We start from the raw sequence: 19107 nt of genomic DNA, 5'->3' as shown, positions 1-19107 counted from the left end.
GCCTCAAACCGAGCTCCTCCTTCTCACGTGTAAGTTTCGTTTCTGAGTTTGAATGTTCGAGACTGGGACGATCCAACCAGCCAACCGAAAGGATATAAAGAAAGAAAACAATATCGGGCTAGGCCGCTATATCTGCAGGAACAACGCGTAAATACTTCTAAAGATACCCCAAAAACACGAAAACTGAGCTTTCTTGCGCTTTCAACCGCTACGGGTTCAAACGAGCAATTCAAATTTTAAATTTATTTGGTTGAAAATATTCCTATCGACTAGGCTGATCCACTTCTCGCAACTTTGCTGTTCAGCACTGGATGTTGACGTTCCCTTACTCTCGTCAAAAACAAGGAATCCAGTCAAACGAATTCTGTCGAAAAAAAGTCAATCAAGATGCTTCTATACAAGGACGTCATTTCAGGTATGCTGGAAATCACCATATCACGCTTCTGTATTCGTACGCTTCAGACTCGCCACCCTATGGAAGTTTTTTTTTTGCAAACGATGTATAGAATATTTTGATGAGAGGAGAGAATCAAATTGCATGGTTCTCATTTAAATTTGACTCTTTTGAAAAAGAAACTGAAATTTCGTACTATTTCTCTGGTCTTCGTTGTTAATCATGCCCTTGTTCTGACCAACATTTTCAATTTTTTTTCGTAGAGGATGAAATGTTTACTGACGCCGTCGCCGTCATTGAAAAGGATGACATTGTCTATGAAGTGGATTGTAAGGTAAATAACAGCTATATTGGAAATGGCATAGTGCCCTGGATCAAGCTTTATTCAAGCATACCAGCTGCCACCTGTCTTCCATCTCCATTTCACTCATATACATATCATACGTTAGATGATCTCAATCGGTGGCGATGACAACTTTGACATTGGTGCAAACGCATCAGCCGAAGGAGAAGATGCCGACGCCGGAGCCGACTCGAATGCAACCACCGTCAACAATGTAGTATTTGCAAACCGTCTTGCTACTACCTCATTCGACAAGAAATCATACACTGTCTACATGAAGGGATACATGAAGTCCTTGTCTGAAAAATTGTCAAAGACAAACCCAGAGCGAGTACCTGAATTCAAGAGTAAAGCTGCCACCTTCTTTAAAAAAGTATTAGAGAATTTCGGTGATTATGAATTCTATACTGGTGAAACTATGAACCCTGATGGTATGGTGGCCTTGTTGAACTACCGTGAGGATGGTGTGACTCCATACCTGACATTTTGGAAGGATGGGCTCAAGACTGAAAAACTTGTAAGTTTAGTTGAGGTTGAGATGTTTGCTTCTTGTTGGTGACAGAATGACTAACTCGCATATTTGACGTACTAGTGATTTTATTGCTCTTATATATAAAAAGTTAGCTTGGATGAAACAAAAAATTGAAGAGATTGTCAATCATATTATTACAATAGATGAGGTTCTGACGAGCTACATCTTGTCCAAGTCTTAGACGCTTAGATGCTTGAATCGACTTCCAGCGGTTTGTGCTTCGTGGGGCAAGCAGTTTCCGCTCAGAGATGATTGGCAGTTACGTGCACTTACATCTGATTTCTAACATTTGATTCAATGCTCTTCGAGACCCGAAAGCTGTAATAAAACTTGGTACAAGCATTTTGAATCGATTTTGTAACGAGAAAACTCTGGCAGAACACGCTTGTTCTTACTCCATACAGGGTGCAACGGATTCATCAAAGCGATATACAGGTTCTGGACGATCTTTCTCTCTCTGGCAGTCACTTTGCTCTACTGCGAATATATTTGACCATACTCGAATTTTTGAAACTCTTCTCCCGCAACATCATTCGCAACCAAGTTTCAAAAGAAAAGCTGGAGAGAGTGGTAGCACAGTCATCTGATACTAGTCTACTGTGATGGGCTACGCTGCTCATGGACCGCTCTTGCCTGTAAATCAAGGTATTGTTCAAAACCTCCCAACTGCCGCTTCTGGCGTTTTATTGTATTTGACTGACTTGTTGCATTGTATTAGAGACTTACATCACACTCTTGATGGATGAATCTATCTCCGGACTGGATTGCTGGGGTCTCCGTGGCCTTCCAGGTACGAGGACGTTGCGGTTTCAGTTTATCACATGTTTTAAACGAAAATCTCACATTTTGCTCTCATTCGTCCGCTCGCACTGCGTATACAGAGAACAAGCCTCAGGGCCTCATAATTACTGCTACGAGTGGCGGGGTATCTCTCTCTCTCGTACCTACAAGCGAGATACTCTCTACTCTTGGTATGTTTGCAATTACACCGATCCAACATCACATTTCTGTTGCATAACACTTCATTTCTTATACTCACACTACTCATACATCATACATCAGACAACCTATAAGACGAAAAGACCCCGTCGTCCACTCGCCACACAGTGGTCAACTCATTAAAGAATCATGACAGAGCAAAGTTTGTCGCATTCCGCAAGGGTTGCAGGTGATGCATGTGATTTACGCGTAGATATGCATCGCTCACATGTAGATCCATATGTCTAGGTGTTGGATATATCATATCCACAACTCCTGACACGTCTCCTTGTTACTTCAATAAGCCTCGTTTGGATTCCACCACACGCAACTATCTCCATTTTTGACGAACTTATCAAGACCATATCACAATTCATCACACGTTTTCCATACGTGGTTTAAAGTGGCCATAGTTGGGTTCCAAGCCCCGGTTGAGAACCTACAGAGGAGACTACATTCGAAGCGTTCAGCAGGAAAACAACACACACAATTGTGTTATAATGCAAACGTAATCATCTTTTCTATGTAATTAAGGTTGCAAAAAACAATGGGCTGATTTCTATACAAAACTACTTCTTTTGGTTTCGTCCCTTCCACTTGGGAGCAGCAAGACCTCATTCTTCATCCATAGGATCATCAATCTCTTCCTCATCATCCTCCTCAGTCTCATCATCACCATCCTCTTCAATACCATTTGATTCAACAGCAGCGGCCACTTTAATATCCTCCATAACCTGTTCATAATCCTCTTCTTCCTCCTCCTCAGATCCAGCATCGTCATCCCGTCCCTGCCATTCATTATATACATTCGACACAAACTTTTTGGACTTGGGTAGATGGAAGGGATCAAAGGGGAAGAAGGTATCCAGGACATCAGTAGGTATGCTGCTGAGTGCTTTAGTGCTTGGTGAATTGGCTGGTGAGGCGGTTGCGAGAAGCCGTGGGATGGGACTATTATAATTATCGGGTTTGACATTATTATTACCATAATTAGATGCGGTGGGTGTTGTTGGAGTCATTGGTGGAGAGTTTGATTGGACTCGTCGATTCGATTCCAAGATGGTGAAGAGGAAGATTATTTCCAGTTCGGAAGTCAGAGTGGCGAATTCTTTTACGATGGGTGATGCGCAAAACTAATTGAGGGTAAGCGATGAGTCCGATCGGAAACGTAAAAACAGTCCTTCAATCCATCCAGCCACGGGTGCCCCATGAAGCATCCAACTATCCCGTCATGTCACTTCCACAACCAGATATATATATATATATATATACCACAAGAAAGCTCACCTTTAATGGATTCAATCTTGTCGATCTCAAAACCTGATCAAATCCAGCCAACTGTGGTGGTAGCCGATGTCGATAAATTACACCTCCTCGATCAGTCTCATCGTCATCGTTGCCACTAGTACTCTCCATAAATTCCTTCCACCTAAAACAAAAAGTATACATGATGCTTTGACAAACACCATAAAATACCAGATGTTTGCGTGATCCTTCAGCCCCGACTACGGTGGGAGTCGATGCCAAATCTACGGCATGAGAATATTTACAAGCCCAGTCGTTCAATAAAGATATACAGGTTTTCACTAGACTAATATTTAAATATTGGGCTCTAGCTAAAAAGGAGCCTATATATGCGGCAGCAGAGACTCGAGTAGCTGGAGATGCTGATTCGTCGAATGCTCGTTGGACCAAGCATGCTAAGAAGGTTTCTGGTAGTGACGAGTCCAGGGAGCAAGCGTAAAACCATATAAATTGAGTATATCGGGAACGATACGTTGGCAGTAGTAGTCGTTCGAAAATGTCCAGCATTGATGGGAAGAGTTGGGCTAATGGTGACTTTTTATTATTTACAGATGGTGATGCTGAAGATGCTGAGAAGGAGGGGGTGAATGGTGAAGAAGGTGATGTCGATGATGATACAGTTGAGCTAATATAAGCGAATAATAAATGTAGGACGGCATCTAGTTTTTGTATCGTGTCTCGTATGCTAATGACTAATGGTTGAGCGGTTTCATCATCATCGTCGTCGTCATCACTGGCTTCATCATTATCGTCCTGTTCTACAGCCATAGCATTATTATCCTTTGTGGAAATCGAGAGACTGTTACTAGTACGACCAACATGCGTTCCGTCTGAGGGCATGGGAGGACCAAATAATTCCTCAAATACAGCATCACTAAACGCATTTTCCTCTTCCAGTTCGTCAATCCCTGTTTGGATTTCTACATCGATTTGAATGGCTCGATCTACAGCTAGAGCCAATACATGTTCCCGCAGCATCGGAGCATATGCCACCATTTTCAGTATCCCGTCCAAGTAATGATAGTGGTCTGTCACACTCATAGCTTTATGGGGAAACGAGGACGATACAATGGGAGCCAAGAATGATGGACCTGTTGGAATCAATGCTAGCACATGTCTAAGACAACTATGTGCACGGGATGCTGGAATATGGCCCTTTCTGAAGGCCCTTATGAGTCGTTCACATACAGGAGTTATATAATGAGCGTGTGCTGATACTAGGTTTTCGAGCAGAGTCGTGTATGCAGATGACAGGGCCACATCGGCAGTTGATAGACATATAGAGTCTAGTTCCAGGACGGCGGTGACGAGTGCCGAATAGGAGGGAGTCAGGGAGGATACGATTTGAGTTAGAGCTCGCAACCAGGCCACGAGTTGGTCAGATCGTGGAGTTGGATTTGGTGGTCGTGCTGACAAGAATTCAACCAAACAGACATAAGCTGCTGGGTTTCCCTAACGGCAAAGGCAAAAAGTGGTTGATATATTGAACTATACGAGATTCACCAAGCTAAGAGCTTGTTTCGCTCAAAGTTGGAGTTGTAAACGACTCGCAAAACTTTTTTTTTCTTTGAACAAATCATTGCAAATGTTGACCAACAGACAGATCCCAAATCCAAAAAGGAGAGACAGATCAAGCTGGTAAAATACCTGTAGCTTATCCTTGACGGCCTTGTTCAAGTAAGGGACCATCTCTCCGATCGTAGTCAGTAGCTTTACGTCCAGTTTTTCAGTGTCCTTGACGCTAGCATCAAATCGAACCCGTTTGGGAGACTTGGCCGTGGCTGCCTGCTGCTGATTCGGCGGATCCTCTGCTTGCAGAGATGTAGCAGTAGCCATCTTCGATGGGCCTGTTGTATATGCAACAAGATGGGGTTTTGAGAAAAGCATGACAATTATAGAAGCAGTACTGGCTAATATTTAGCGAAGGAAGGTATCAAGGTAATGTAATCAAGGTATTCAAATGGCCGGTAATGTTAATCCAGAATTGCTTTACACGTCTGATCTATCGCATTTTCGTGTTTTCGTGTTTTCATCTTTTGCAGAGGCTCGCTCTTACAATGAACGTGTCCCTTAGTGTGGCTCTAAACAACCTGAGTCTTTTTTTACTTCATTTAGATCCTATTCGCGGTGCAAAGTCGTTTGGAAATATGGGCTGGTCTGGGCTTCTAATATTTGGTAAACGTAATGCTAACCCCGTGTTTGAAACAAAGATCTGAACGTGCATGATGAACGTTTTCGTGATTGGAATCGTGGAGTACTCTTACCTTTACTCGTCGGAATGTGTTTCAGTGGGAAGTCAAGTAGTCCAGTCACGACCGAGAATCGAGTTGAGATTTCGAGATTAAGATTCCAACAAGGTTATTACCCTGTTGACATACGCATTTCATTTAAGATGGATGACTATTGTACAAGCTGATCGTATGCAGCAGTGGGGGCAAAATCCAGGGTGTTATCAAGTGCAGTGCCACTTTCGTTCCAACCAACAAAAGACCCACAAGACAACTGCATTCCGTTGTAGAAGTCATCGATATTCAATCTTTTTGCCCGGAAGACACAAGAATCGATGTCTTGTTAATATATTTGAACATTGGTGCATGACAGTTAAGAAACGTTTTTGTTCTCGAAAAAGTATATTTGATTCCTTTTTGTTACAATGTTAGTACATTCCAGTCTTTATACACCAGTCTCTCTCAGTGAATGGTGTACACAAAAGGCCAATCAGATTCTTTATCTATTTAGATTTGTGGTCTGGGTAGACAGACGTCTTGATGAGTTTGTACTTTCAGTCTGTGAATATGTTGGAAACCCCACAAATCAAAGTCACGTTCCATTAATTCCAATACACGTGGAGCATACTCAAAGAGTACTGATGGTACAGATGACAGTGCTGCTTTAAGTCAATGTCTGACGACGATAGGAAACAGCTGCACTCTCCTTCTCATATTGTACTAAATTTTTTACAGATGGCACAGTGCAGCGAGCACAGGCAGCAGAGCTCGAAGCAGTATCAAAGTGCGAGTTCTACTGGGGTTTGGCCTCCTTCAACCTCAGCTTGTAGTCGTAATGAGGTAAAGATGCGAGTAGCTGTAGCGACGGCGAAGAGGTCGAGAAAACCATCGATTCAGTTAATTGTGCGGCATATACTGCATTAACAAAACAGTACCAGAGCACATAGAGCGGCTGTTCAGGCACGGTGGCTTTATGTCACGTCGACAAGCCTGAGTCACAGTTTGATGTTTGATGTTCTTTGCACGTTGAGCTCTCATTTGATCACCGGATCTGTATTTGATATCAAGTACAAGCGTATCTATTGCGAATGTAAATGAGCTTAGTATATTGATGTTGGAGCTGCAGTAGCTGAAACCAAATTGTTATGAAACCAAATGAACTTCAAATTTGTCATAACCGTAGCAAATCGCGTCGCACCTGACTCAATCATATGACGTCGATCTCGACCATCTCGAGGAATTCGATACTTCCTTAGCCTTGAAGCACCTTAGCTGTTCCTACACATCGAGACACCACAACTTCCAACAAATCACAAGGATTCGCTCTGTTTTGGTTGGGAACTGGCTGGTGTCTGGTTAATCTGGTTGCTTGTAAGTGAAATTATAAATACTCTTGTTTCCTGTTTCTTCAAGCAGTATACCTTCGAACTGCAGACTTTGACACCATATTCTCCGTTCTTTCCTAGCTGGGTGAGAGACGCCTTCAAACTAGACATACTATATAACCAATAAGCAGCATCAGGCTCAATCCATCATGGTAAATTATCAGAACTAGCATCATCGCATCAGAAGGGGCATGGCACTCACACTTTGACACAAATCACATCCAGTCATCGTCGTTCGCTTCTTTGAAACAACCTCAAAAGGACAAGGTCAGGCAATTCGTAGGTGTTACTGGTGCAGAGTAAGTAGTATTGATATCACAATCTTTGCCTCAACTTTTGAACTATGTGGTGCTTTACTTCGACCACAACCTATGATTTCCAAACACGAGCACAACATGATGATAGTTCGCATCAAAGCTGCCCGTTTTAGAATCAACGCCCTTACGCATAAATCAACCTCTTAGTGAGAGAGCAGCACTACGCTTCCTCAAAGACTCTGGTTGGAATCTCGAATTGTCAGTTTCTGCCTATTTTGATGATCCAAATGCCATGCGAGCCGATTCAGGCTATGGGTCTAACGGTCCCAGAACTGCCGCTGTTCCACAAGTCGACATGAACAAGATAAATGCGCTTTATGACACGTATAGAGATAAAGAAGAAGATATGATTACTATTGACGGGACTTTACAGTTCTGTGGTATGTATACACCAAGTCCCGGAATATCCTCGTTTTTAATCATCAAAATCCACTCACACAATTCAATGATAACAGAGGATTTGGGAGTCGCACCTGAAGATGTTGTGATGCTAGTGTTTGCATTTCATATGAAGTCGGAATTCATGGGACAGTGGAAGCGGAAGGGATGGCAAGAAGGATGTACAAAGTTGAGGTGAGTTGTTATTACATTATATGAGCTGACCTGAGCTTTTTTACTGTGGGAAACACAGCTCACCAGCAGCCTTGTCGCTCAGGGCGGATACTATTGAGAAACTACAGGCCCAAGTGCCTGTTCTGCGGCAACAACTCAATGAACCAGCTCGATTTAAAGAGATTTATCAATTCACATTTGGATGGGCTCGAACAAGTGCTGCAGCCAGAAGTTTAGGTAATCGTCATTTGTTGATACCGCGTTTTTGCCATCATTCTAAAGAATGACGGTTCATTGTTGTAGAATTGGATACCGCAATATCGTTTTGGAAGTTATTGCTTAGTGACAAGTTCAAGCACCTGGATTTGTGGGAACAGTTTCTCAGGGTGAGCTCTTCGCCAGGAGTTGTACGCTCAAAGCAATGCTCATTTAAGATCGATGTTAGGAAAATCATGGCAAATCGATTAGCAAAGATACCTGGAATTTGGTGTGTAGTGTCTTCTATGTCGCCCTTTTTGGCTGGATTCTGACACTTGCTATCCCCTAGTTCTTGGACTTTATCAGACAATCAGGAGATGATTTCAAGTCGTATGACAGTGATGGTAAAATTGACCGTCACACGCTCTCTGCAACCATTCCCTTATTCACTCCATCATCTTGTCCGATAGGTGCATGGCCAGTACTAATTGATCAATTTGTCATGTTTGCTCGTCAGCAGTTAACGACAGAAACCCCGTAGTTGACCCTCCCCCTTCTAATACCACTTTGCACTGTTTTCTCACATTCTCACCCACATAAAATTCTTGTCTTTGCAAAAACAGTTCTAGGAGTTACTTTATATGCTTTTTTATATGTCGAAAGAAAAAAGTGAAGCAGTTTTTGTTTGTGGCTTTACAAAAGAATCTCATCCTAACAACTCCAAACTACTACCACTACTTTCTTTCGTCATAATCTCCCTTGCCTATCTTCCTTTTTTTGAGTTGAATATCATAAAGCGAGAATTGGGTCCAAGAAGATTGTTTATCTCAGCTGGGAAAAGAGTGGTGGTGTGTTGGTATAGGGCACAAAAAAGTGACTTTACTTGATATGCATACCTTTTGGAAACCAATGTCGTGAGAGTATTCTCTAAAGCATTGTCTGCACATGTTGAGACCGTATTTTCGGATGAGACCAGCACGGTGAGTGCATACACGGCTATTTGAGAAGTTGCGGTTGGTTGTTAAATGTCAAGATTCAAATGTTGCGATTCTTGCTCTCATCCGACATCCATCCAGTATAACGATACGGCATTCAATATAGACAATGGTAATATGATAATAGCTACGTCTCTTTCTCTCTTCTGAGCTCTGCTAGCTATACTCAAACGACCAACCAAAAAAGTCTGGGTTTTACTGGACAAGCTATACATACCACTCTCGCGAGCCTTTTCCGTATCGTCGTGGATGAGAGAACCAGACTGCGTCGTGACTCATTTTCGCTGTTACTTCTTGTTGTTGATTATAGCAAAAAGTTTCTGTTTGCGAAAGTGGGAAGAGTGGAAGCTCCTAATCCGACTCGATCTGAAACAAACTGGACCAAGCGTAGGGAGGAGGAATTCATACTTGACTTGTATGTAAATATATGATCTATTTGTACGCGAAAAACACGTTCTTTCTGCCGACTTTGCCAATTGCTGTTGACCTGCGAAAACAGACAACCCCAAACATCGCATCGCTAACGACTGAAAAATGGTATGTACCAAAGAAAACGGAGATTATATTCGCTTGCAGCACCATGTCCCCGTCCATGCTGCTTATTCTTTCTCGTTGGGTTTACTATAAACATTGGATGGATGCCTGAGATGCGACAACTCGCTTCACATATTGCAACATTTGACACTTGATAGGCGAGAAACCAATTCTAACATATGAATGTACGAATACTAGGCCAAACGAACGAAAAAAGTCGGTGTCGTCGGTAAATACGGTACCCGTTATGGTGCTTCGTTAAGGAAGCAAGTAAAGAAGATGGAAATCACTCAACATGCTAAATATGCGTGTACTTTCTGTGGAAAGGTGTGTTCTGGTCATATACAGGAGATGCACTATCCTCCTCCCTGGAACCCAGTACTCACACGTAACTATAACATAGGACTCTGTAAAGAGAAGTGCTGTTGGTATCTGGGGATGCAAAGCTTGTGGAAAGGTCATGGCTGGTGGTGCTTGGACTGTTACTACCACTGCCGCTTCGACCGTTAGGAGTACCATTCGTCGTCGTAAGTGTTGGGATTGGCACTTGAAGGCATAACTGAGTATTGATGAGATTTTTTTGTTTAGTACGAGAGTTGACGGAAGCATAGACGCTCAATTTGTACTGCTATCGCCTCCTGTATAAAATATAGCCATCACACGCACACGACAAACGTGATGGAATTTTGGAAATGTTTTGTTGGGTTTTGGTGGTTTGCAGATAGAATCTACGTCAGGAAGGCTAGGAATACGGGAATATGACCTGTCAGAGATTCATAGGTCATATGAGAGACAATCAGCAAACAAGACAAAGAAACAACAGGTTTGTCAATCTCAGTGGACGACGCCTATCAAAAGCTAGAGAGTAACTTCAGGCTACTCTAACTGCAACAGCAAGAATCCGTCAGCATGCAAAAAAGACGTAGATAAAGGTCTTCAATGATGTCGTTTTAACATTTTGAAGGCCTTATTGTCACTTTCATACTCAAAAAGGCCCTCCTTTCAAAGGGACAGTACAGTATATCTCTCCGTATGGAAACACAAGCAGGAAACATGTGCAAAAAGAACGACCTGCCATTTCAGTTCATGACGTCTTTTAAATGTTTGAGGGTATTTACACTGCTAACTCAAAGCTACAGAGTCCAATTACATAACTCTAAAACAAGTCCAGTTCCACTCTATATCCTCTCCCTCGCATCAGACCTATCCAGCACGACTCTCATCCGACTCTTCCAATCATCATTCCCGACATACGCACCAGCAACCCTTCTAATCCCCACCCCAAACGAGCTCCTCCCATGCAGCACCCTCCAATTATCCATAGCAACAACCCTCCCAGGCACCAATTGCATCCACAACTCATTCTCAGGCGCACGCACAAGACGAATCCACTCTCTCAGCGCGTCATAATACAGTTCGATTTCCTTGGGTGAGAGATTCGACAGAATGCTACGATCATCGTTATTGTATCGAACTTGGTAAAGTTCGTGTGTTGTGGGGTCGAGGTTTAGGAGGGGGAATGTGGAAGGGTTTGGTTGGATTATTTGGGTCTTGTCGCCTGCTGCGTGTGCTGGGGTGCGGATTGTGGAGAGCGCGTGGTGTGCCCATGGGTTTTGGGAGGATAGCTGGGAGGCGATGTGAAAGCCGTCTACGTAGAGGGATTTGCCGCCTTGGCAGGTGTTGGAGAGCATGTGGAAGACCTGGAGTCTGGATGGTGTAGAGGAGTGATGTATTAGCAATTCGAGTTGAATTGAAGTTTGTACTAGATGCAATTTTTTGAGCTTACCCAGCAGGATCGGTAAAATAGGTATTATCGGTATGAGCTGGCAACGCCATAGTAGTGTATGCCGTATCTCCATGTTCTAAATCAGCTGTAAAGTCCCAGAAATCACCATAGTGTGTGCGTCGGATGAATGATATTCGTTGAATTAGCTTTTCAGTGTCCTGAGTTTCAGAAAAGTGTGAACACGCGAGCAAAAAAGCATCAATGATTATCAGCTGATACCTCTGGAGTAGGAGGGCACCCATCAACAATCCCAAACCCATACACGTCTAGACAATATAACCACTGTGCAAGCCCTTCATCACCTCCCATAACATCCTCGTAGTTAGTTACAGGTAAATTCTCAATCAATTCAGCACCCCATAACTTCTTCTGTCGTGTCACTCTCGGTGCAGCAAGCTTGGGAGCATACGAATGTTCACGCAGCCATGATAATGGAAACGTAGATGTGTGGTTGTCGTGATTCCAATTAATCACTACATGTTCAGTGTTTTCGACGTGGATCGTCGATGGGCGTATGTCTCGTGGGATTGAGAATGTGTCTACGAGACGCTGTTTTGTGACTGTGTGGTAGCATTTCGGGCATCGGCAATGGTCGCGGAGCCATATCATGTTGCTGTTTGTGAGAGAAAGCGGTGTAAGTGAGTTACTCCTGGGTTGCAAAAGTTGTGTGGAAACAGAGACGAGAGTTAGCTTACAAGGCAGTTTCCAAACCATCTGTAAAGCGAACTACCAGTCTACCATTCTCTATCCTAGCTGATGGGCCAATCACAGTGTTGTCGGTTTGAAGCTAACAAAGAAACACAATGAGCTCCAACATTTGCGATATTTTTTGCTCTCCACTTTTTTAAAAGCAAACACTCAAATCCTTACATTTGGCTGTATAGCAGCGTTACCACCAAACCGTATTGGACTCCTTGTACGTTTAGCGGGAATTGAAATTTGATGTGGGTTGCCGTAAGTAATCGTGTTGGATACCGGCTGAGTTTGAGAGTGCTGGAGACGTGTTATGGGCTTTATAGTTCGTGAAATATGACTACTTGAATAGGAAATGTCAGCGATCGCCTTCAAAATTGTCTGATTTGTGCTTTTGAAAGCTTTTTGACAAATTAAGTTTTTGGATTGCAATCAAAGTTTGGTACATAAGGGAAAGGAGGCTTACATTGATGGAGTGGCAAGACCGCTCTCGATGTGTACAGCCTTGCTAGCAATCTGTCTAGCTCTAGGAAACATCTTTGCTTGTCAAAGTGTTCAGTGTCTGTGATTCGTGACGTCAAATGGCAAAACGGCAAATTGGGGAGAAGAGAGAAGGGAGATGGGAATTTGGATTCTTGACGCGTCATGAATGTCGAGAAAGCATGCTATGGTACTTGCATGATCGCTCATGGCATTTCTCGAATTCCTCTCGTCTTTTTTTCGCATTGGCCGCAGCTAGAAAACAGTGATATAGGACGCGGCCAAATTGCTCAATCCCTATCATAGAATCAATAAATTCAATACACTCTGACCATATTAGATCTATATACTTCGATCACCTCTCCTCAGCATGCTGGATTTTTCAATTGCAACGCAACTGCTCAAAAAACCATCAATCACCTAACGTTTTATAGACCAAAGGTCGATGGAAAATTCTCCGGACATAACACTTGCAAGATCAAGTTCCGATCACTTAAATTTTGTTCAACCTCTAAATCTTCAAACGCGTCCTACCATTTATCAATTCTTTTGGAGCAAGGAACAGAAGATAAAACAATGGGCCACTCAGATCCTATCATCGATACGCTGCAAAAGCAACTCCCATTCTTGCCTGGGACTACATTTGATTTCGAAAAGAGCGTAAGTTCTCCTGCATCTGAACGGTGTTGGTGCTTTTTTCGCATTTGCAATATCGTAGTAGCTCACATCTATAAATTTTATAGCAATTGCCTCAACATCGAAAATCTCACATGTTTGATTATTGCAATGGAGTTCCTGTATTTTCTGCTGAGAAGCCTGGCATAGGCAAGTGTTGAAACCACATCAAGGAATTGCTGCTACTGGTTGAGATGTCACCTGATGCCCAATATCCAGCTCATTCAAACGATATTGTTTAGGTGCCAAGACCTTACCTGGTCAAGATCAATCTCGAGTTCACACATCGTTGGAAGTTTACCCTCAAGGGAGTGCAGATGCTGAAGGTCTACCAGCTTGGGTTGTCTTTGATAGAAAGGTGAGCATGTTGAATGTCGCCCATGACAGTTTTTTGGTTGCCGTGAAATGCAGTCGTTTAACACTTTGTCCGTTCAAGGTGTTGAGATTCTATGCCTACTTCCAAGAAGCCGTCCACGAAAGACGTGAAGAACAATACAGAATTAGAAAGTGAGAAAAAGAACTATCTGTTGGTTTCGTCAATGAGATGCCACGTTGCTCACGATTAATATTTAAATTCAGAGTCAACATTTACTTTTACTTGGAAGATGACTCTATTCACGTCAGTGAACCAAAGACAGCTAACAGTGGTATTCCTCAGGGTGTGTTCCATAATAGAAGCATAGCGTGTCGTCTTTGGCCCAACACTTACTTTTGTTTCTTTACTAGGAACTTTGATTCGAAGACACCGAATCCCATTACCTGGTTCAGCAATTGCACAACACTACACAGTCAAGGATTTGAATGTTGACCAAGAAGTCACTTTCTACGCCCGTACATTCAAGATTGTTGGGTGTGATCAATTCACTAGGGTATGCGCAAAAAAACACCGAGATTCATCTTGATAGTTTGTTTCCAAACCGCGATCTTTAACTGAATCTTGTCATACAGGACTTTTTGAATGGATTAAACATGGATCCTCCAAACGGCTCAACCTTCCCAGCCGACCCATACACCTTACAAAGAGCCGAACTCATGTCCAGAATGAAGGCTACCCGTCCTCGCCCACCCCAAACTTCTCTCCGTCAATTCCTGGAAAACGATAGACGAGTCCTCCGCTTCTACTGTGTCTGGGACGACACAACCTCAGCATTCGGTGATTTGCGTAAAATGCAGCTCCACTACTTCTTGTCTGACGACACGATCGAAATCCGTGAACAAGTCCCCGCAAATGCTGGACGCTCAACCATGCCCGGCGCCTCATCACTATTCTTACGAAGATGTCGATTACCTAAACGCCCAGCACGTATCAATGTCGCGTCACCAGGAGGTGCTCTCAAACCCGACGAATGCTATACAGACCGTGACTTGGTTATCGGCGCCGTCCTCCACTTGTATGGCCGTCCCTTTGTTATCTGCGACTGTGATGAATTCACACGTGAACACTACCGCCAGACATTCGGAATCGACCATTTCGATCCCGTACGAATGGAATTGTATTCAAACGCTGATGAATTTGATCTTGAAGATGATGATTCCTGGAATGCTACATCTCCGGCTGCTGAAAGGCCGGAAAATGATACTGCTGGTGCTTCACTCCCTGGCATTTCTGCTGGCCCGGCCGCTAGACGTGATCCTCGTCGCTCCGCACTCTATGATGGTATCGTGTTGCGGTACTCTGCTAAGTTGGATTCGGCTAGACAGGTTGATCGGGAACGTAAATTCGTCATGTCGCTACGATTGGCTGACGAGACTGTTACGATCTTTGAGCCACATCAGAGGAATTCTGGAGTTATTGGTGGTAAATTTATGGAACGTGGACATGTTAAGAAGCCAAATGGTGAAGGGTACTATATAGCTGCTGACTTTTATCTTGGTAAGCAATAGGACTCCAGTGGTCATTGCCTTTTTTCCAGTCACCTCACCCGTTGCAATCCTGCAGCAGTCAAATCTCTAACAATGCTTCTTATGTTTTTTTAGGTGCTGCTTTAACCTGCCACGGTCACCGCTTCATAATCACTGGTGCTGACGCTTTCGCATCAAAGTTCATGTCGGAGCATCAAGACGTCTTCCCAAACCACAAGTCTGAATAGATAAACAAGAATTTGATTGTTATTTGTATACAGCATTCACAGACAGCGACTAGTGTATTTGAAGAAAATAAAATGTACAAACGCAAATCATAAAAGAAGAATAGAAGAACCTCTTTGAAACAAAAAAATGTTTTCCCAAGTCCCGCAACTTCTCCCAGCGGCATTATAGTCACCAGTATTCACATTCATCAAAATTTTTATCAAAAAAGCTATTAAGATGTCCTGCGACGTACCATTGGTTGGCTATGAGCTTGCATTAGCAATAAATGAAACCTTCCGCTCAACTTTCGGCATCGACTCCCACCTGCCAATAGGTGCAGCTGGTTGGCACGTTTGAGCCAATGGTTGTCATCCAGTGGAGGTAAAAAAAAGTTAGACGACAGGATCGAGAAATAGGAAGATTCGTATCTTATGCACATTAACACATGCTTTAAATTAGCTGATGAGCCATGATTCCAGATTCCTGCTGAAAGGTAAACAAGCAGCCTGATTAATGAAGTACTTGACTGATTGCCCCCATGTCTGCCACAACGTCCATGAAGAGTACAGATAGCAAGCACCTGCAACTTTTGCTCAATTTTCTGCTGGATGCGTTGCCATTGTTTGTCAAGCAAACACCGAATCAAGTCAGCATGGCAATTTCCAAGTGAGATATTTAACTGCGAGATAACGTCTTCTTTTTTGCTTAACGTCCAATGCCATGATCAGGGACATCGGCAAATCCATAAACACCCAGTAAAAAACAAACATCTTGCCTCAGGGAGGAAATGTGTCAAAACACAGTTGCAATCAATTGAGATATACTTACTTCATCCTGCAGAAAAAGACTCGAAAGTCTGGGTATTATTAAAATAGAATGTACAAACACCAAAATGAAAAGATACAGGATACTCCTTTGTGAATCTCTAAAGCTGCTCCTCAAGGCCCACTACTTCTACATTATCAGGCCGCAATAGCCATCCTATCACCACGACGCCGATTCTTGTGTTTTTCGAGCAAAGAGATTGAATAGCGATGTGGTCTATAATACGAGTAGCGTGAGTTTTGATGTGTGTCGGATAAAGACGGAAAATAGACCTCACTTGATGACAATCAGAATTTTCTAAAACCCGTTCAGCATCCGGTAGCCATGCTTTTATAGCTGTGATTCGGGAGTCTAGCGCCAAAAAACCCGAAAGCATGAAAAATAGGAAAGTGTAATGAAAATTGTCAATACGTACCATTGCTTGGATGTGTACTCAGATATGCAATAGACAAACCACCTCCGCCAACTTTCTTCATCCTCTCCCAAATGCCTATAGCTGCTGCAGGATCATAACAGGCCTGGGCCATTAGCTGTAATCCTATTCCCGCAAACGAAAAATGTTTGTTCCCGATCAGCCAATATCTAGAACCCAACAACACATTCACAAACCTATAAAATCAGCCTCCGATTCTATGTTCCTGCTAAAGGGTAACAGGAAGCCGACTTGAAGCAGGGCTTGACTGAATGTTCCCATCCCAAAGACTATGTCCATAATAAGTACAAATGGAAGGGTGAACGTAACGGTCCAGCTTAGTTTCTCTGCTGAATGTCTTGCGACTATAGTAAAAAAGTCAAAAAAAGTGAGTTAGAAGAGTGCCATGATGTAGAGCTGCGCGATTGCATTACCTTGATGACCGATTTCATGACCTAGCACCGCCGCCAAACCCGGCTCGTCCTGGCAAACAGGCATGATACCAGTAAACACGAATATTTTGCCACCTGCGTCGTCCGTCCATAACGAGTTAGTACAAAGGCTTCACGAGCTCGCGGAAGCTCCCTCGCTACCTCGATGTAGATAAGCGTAAGAATACTACTTGCCTGGAAGAACCATTGCATTCACCATCGGCGCATCCACAACGTGGACTTCCCATTTAAAAGCATCTTTCAGGCCAGTGACTTCAATCAGCTTAGCAGACACCTTGTTGGCCATTCTAGTATAAGGGTGCCACGACGGAAGCAGATGGTCACCGAATTGAGCCATGAGGTTGGCATATTCACCACGACTGATTCGCTCTTCCACGGCAGCTGATATGTTCATGAATCTCCTGCGTTTAGATACGGGAACTTCTTCCAAGTGACTGTTGCCAAAGAAACGTGTCAGGTCGTTTGAGCGTGCATGTAAACCAAGCTTTGAGCTCTGTGACGAACCTCCAATAGTAGCCACCTAATAGTATGATGAGACCTACTCCATAGAGGGGAAGTCTCGGATTTTGCCAAAAACGAGGTCCTGCGTTTGTTGATGTCAGGAGAATATGTTAGATTTCTTCAGTAGGAGTACATATCAAATGCAGCTTAGTGTATATTTACCAGTAGTTTCAAAATATTCGTATCTTCCACGCGTATTGAACGGTTCGACGTCTTGAACTTTGATAGCGATAGGCTGCACTTTTCGTTTTGCAGCAAAGCTTCGATGACGCACAGTGGAGGGGAGCTGACTTATAGATTTCCATGCATTGTTACGATATCGGATGCATCTGGATCCTGAAATGAATGTTCGTCCCAGCATTCTTGGCTTTTGACAAAGGGGTGGAATTCCACAGTTCACAAAGCAGACGCAAGAACGTGCTTCAACTGATTTGATTCATAGTACGATCACAGAGCTACAGCACAAGCAAATGGAATTTCACACAAAACGATCTTCAACCCAATTCATTTATGGTAAGATCACAAAAGTTACGGCACGAGCAAATACAAAGGTCACATAACTTCTCTTCAAAGCTTCTCGTCCTTGAACTTTAGAGAGATGCCATTTACACAATGCCTAGAAACCAAACAACAACAATTAAATAAAGAATTAAATCATAATTTCGCTTAGCTCATTTAACACGTACCGCTCATCTGTCGGCGTTGGAAACCCTTCCCCTAGTACGTATGAATTAGCACTGTGGTAGTACTGGGCATTTAACAATTCGTACCTTTGAAAACATGGCCTAGATGGCCACCGCATGCGGTACATGTTATTTCAATGCGTTGCATTCCGCCACTGTTGTCTTCGTGCCTTGTAACAGTTCCAGGAATGGCATCAAAGAAAGCAGGCTATGCAAAAGATCACAGTGTTAGTTCCTGCTGTTGCAGCAGAAAAGCAAAGTATCAACGATCAAACTATTGGACGACGTACCCAACCACAACCGGAATCGAATTTCGTAGTTGATTTGTAAAGAGGAGTACCACATCCAGCACAGCCTAATACGAAGGCGATTGGTTACAAGTCTGTGAGGTTAATAGAAGCGAAATTCGTACCGTAGATTCCGTCCGCCTTCGACTTCTCAATAGGACTACTTCCGGGTGCCTCGGTTCCCTTCATTCGTAGCACTCTAGGTAGGGATTATGTGTTGGTACAGCTACAATCACTCTCGATCCACTGGCGATCGACCAGATGTAGCTCAAATGCACGAGGAATCAAATCATTGCAATCCAAAAAAACGTGTGACCTGTCAAAATATATACCTGAACTGTTCTTTACTAAGTACGGCCCTCCATTCCGAGTCCGACTTTTGGACGGTTTGAGCAGACGACATCGTTGCAGTCGATTTTGTTCTGGTAAAGCTTAAGGTTGATAATGAAGATGCAGAAGTGAAAACTTGTCTTTTATAGGCT

General features: G+C 43.2%; 7 protein-coding genes across 7 annotated transcripts; 3 read left to right on the top strand and 4 right to left on the bottom strand.

Annotated features, from left to right (window-relative positions):
* Positions 1 to 387: 387 nt before the first annotated feature.
* SmJEL517_g01263 (uncharacterized protein) lies at positions 388 to 2342 on the top strand (the record flags this gene model as incomplete). The annotated part of the gene is made up of 7 exons (XM_031167191.1): positions 388 to 415; positions 658 to 728; positions 844 to 1254; positions 1863 to 1914; positions 1988 to 2059; positions 2151 to 2240; positions 2332 to 2342. 7 exons carry the CDS (start codon positions 388 to 390, stop codon positions 2340 to 2342), a joined length of 735 nt encoding a protein of 244 aa, XP_031026929.1.
* Positions 2343 to 2861: 519 nt separating this feature from the next.
* SmJEL517_g01262 (uncharacterized protein) lies at positions 2862 to 5388 on the bottom strand (the record flags this gene model as incomplete). Its single annotated transcript, XM_031167190.1, has 3 exons — positions 2862 to 3380; positions 3535 to 5004; positions 5200 to 5388. The coding sequence occupies 3 exons, from the start codon at positions 5386 to 5388 to the stop codon at positions 2862 to 2864; spliced, it is 2178 nt and encodes a 725-aa protein (XP_031026928.1).
* Positions 5389 to 7314: 1926 nt separating this feature from the next.
* Positions 7315 to 10372, top strand: SmJEL517_g01261 (uncharacterized protein; the record flags this gene model as incomplete). Its single annotated transcript, XM_031167189.1, has 11 exons — positions 7315 to 7317; positions 7391 to 7464; positions 7630 to 7862; positions 7938 to 8055; positions 8114 to 8271; positions 8338 to 8420; positions 8480 to 8521; positions 8582 to 8713; positions 9960 to 10088; positions 10165 to 10288; positions 10350 to 10372. The coding sequence occupies 11 exons, from the start codon at positions 7315 to 7317 to the stop codon at positions 10370 to 10372; spliced, it is 1119 nt and encodes a 372-aa protein (XP_031026927.1).
* A 567-nt stretch (positions 10373 to 10939) lies between these two features.
* On the bottom strand, positions 10940 to 12777 carry SmJEL517_g01260 (trimethyllysine dioxygenase; the record flags this gene model as incomplete). Its single annotated transcript, XM_031167188.1, has 6 exons — positions 10940 to 11468; positions 11548 to 11705; positions 11767 to 12160; positions 12243 to 12334; positions 12418 to 12580; positions 12707 to 12777. 6 exons carry the CDS (start codon positions 12775 to 12777, stop codon positions 10940 to 10942), a joined length of 1407 nt encoding a protein of 468 aa, XP_031026926.1.
* Positions 12778 to 13296: 519 nt separating this feature from the next.
* Positions 13297 to 15485, top strand: SmJEL517_g01259 (uncharacterized protein; the record flags this gene model as incomplete). The annotated part of the gene is made up of 8 exons (XM_031167187.1): positions 13297 to 13380; positions 13464 to 13551; positions 13638 to 13753; positions 13832 to 13902; positions 13975 to 14054; positions 14122 to 14264; positions 14344 to 15268; positions 15373 to 15485. 8 exons carry the CDS (start codon positions 13297 to 13299, stop codon positions 15483 to 15485), a joined length of 1620 nt encoding a protein of 539 aa, XP_031026794.1.
* Positions 15486 to 16449: 964 nt separating this feature from the next.
* SmJEL517_g01258 (uncharacterized protein) lies at positions 16450 to 17200 on the bottom strand (the record flags this gene model as incomplete). Its single annotated transcript, XM_031167186.1, has 5 exons — positions 16450 to 16506; positions 16568 to 16641; positions 16706 to 16828; positions 16900 to 17067; positions 17137 to 17200. 5 exons carry the CDS (start codon positions 17198 to 17200, stop codon positions 16450 to 16452), a joined length of 486 nt encoding a protein of 161 aa, XP_031026795.1.
* A 120-nt stretch (positions 17201 to 17320) lies between these two features.
* On the bottom strand, positions 17321 to 19028 carry SmJEL517_g01257 (uncharacterized protein; the record flags this gene model as incomplete). The annotated part of the gene is made up of 6 exons (XM_031167185.1): positions 17321 to 17588; positions 18342 to 18372; positions 18426 to 18546; positions 18629 to 18693; positions 18751 to 18824; positions 18958 to 19028. 6 exons carry the CDS (start codon positions 19026 to 19028, stop codon positions 17321 to 17323), a joined length of 630 nt encoding a protein of 209 aa, XP_031026798.1.
* Between the last annotated feature and the right edge of the window lie 79 nt (positions 19029 to 19107).

Source organism: Synchytrium microbalum (assembly GCF_006535985.1).
Source record: "Synchytrium microbalum strain JEL517 chromosome Unknown SmJEL517_scf0004, whole genome shotgun sequence".
Classification (NCBI taxonomy): domain Eukaryota; kingdom Fungi; phylum Chytridiomycota; class Chytridiomycetes; order Synchytriales; family Synchytriaceae; genus Synchytrium; species Synchytrium microbalum.
The sequence above is the reverse complement of the archived record's forward strand: the minus strand, read 5'-3'. Positions and strand labels throughout refer to the sequence as shown.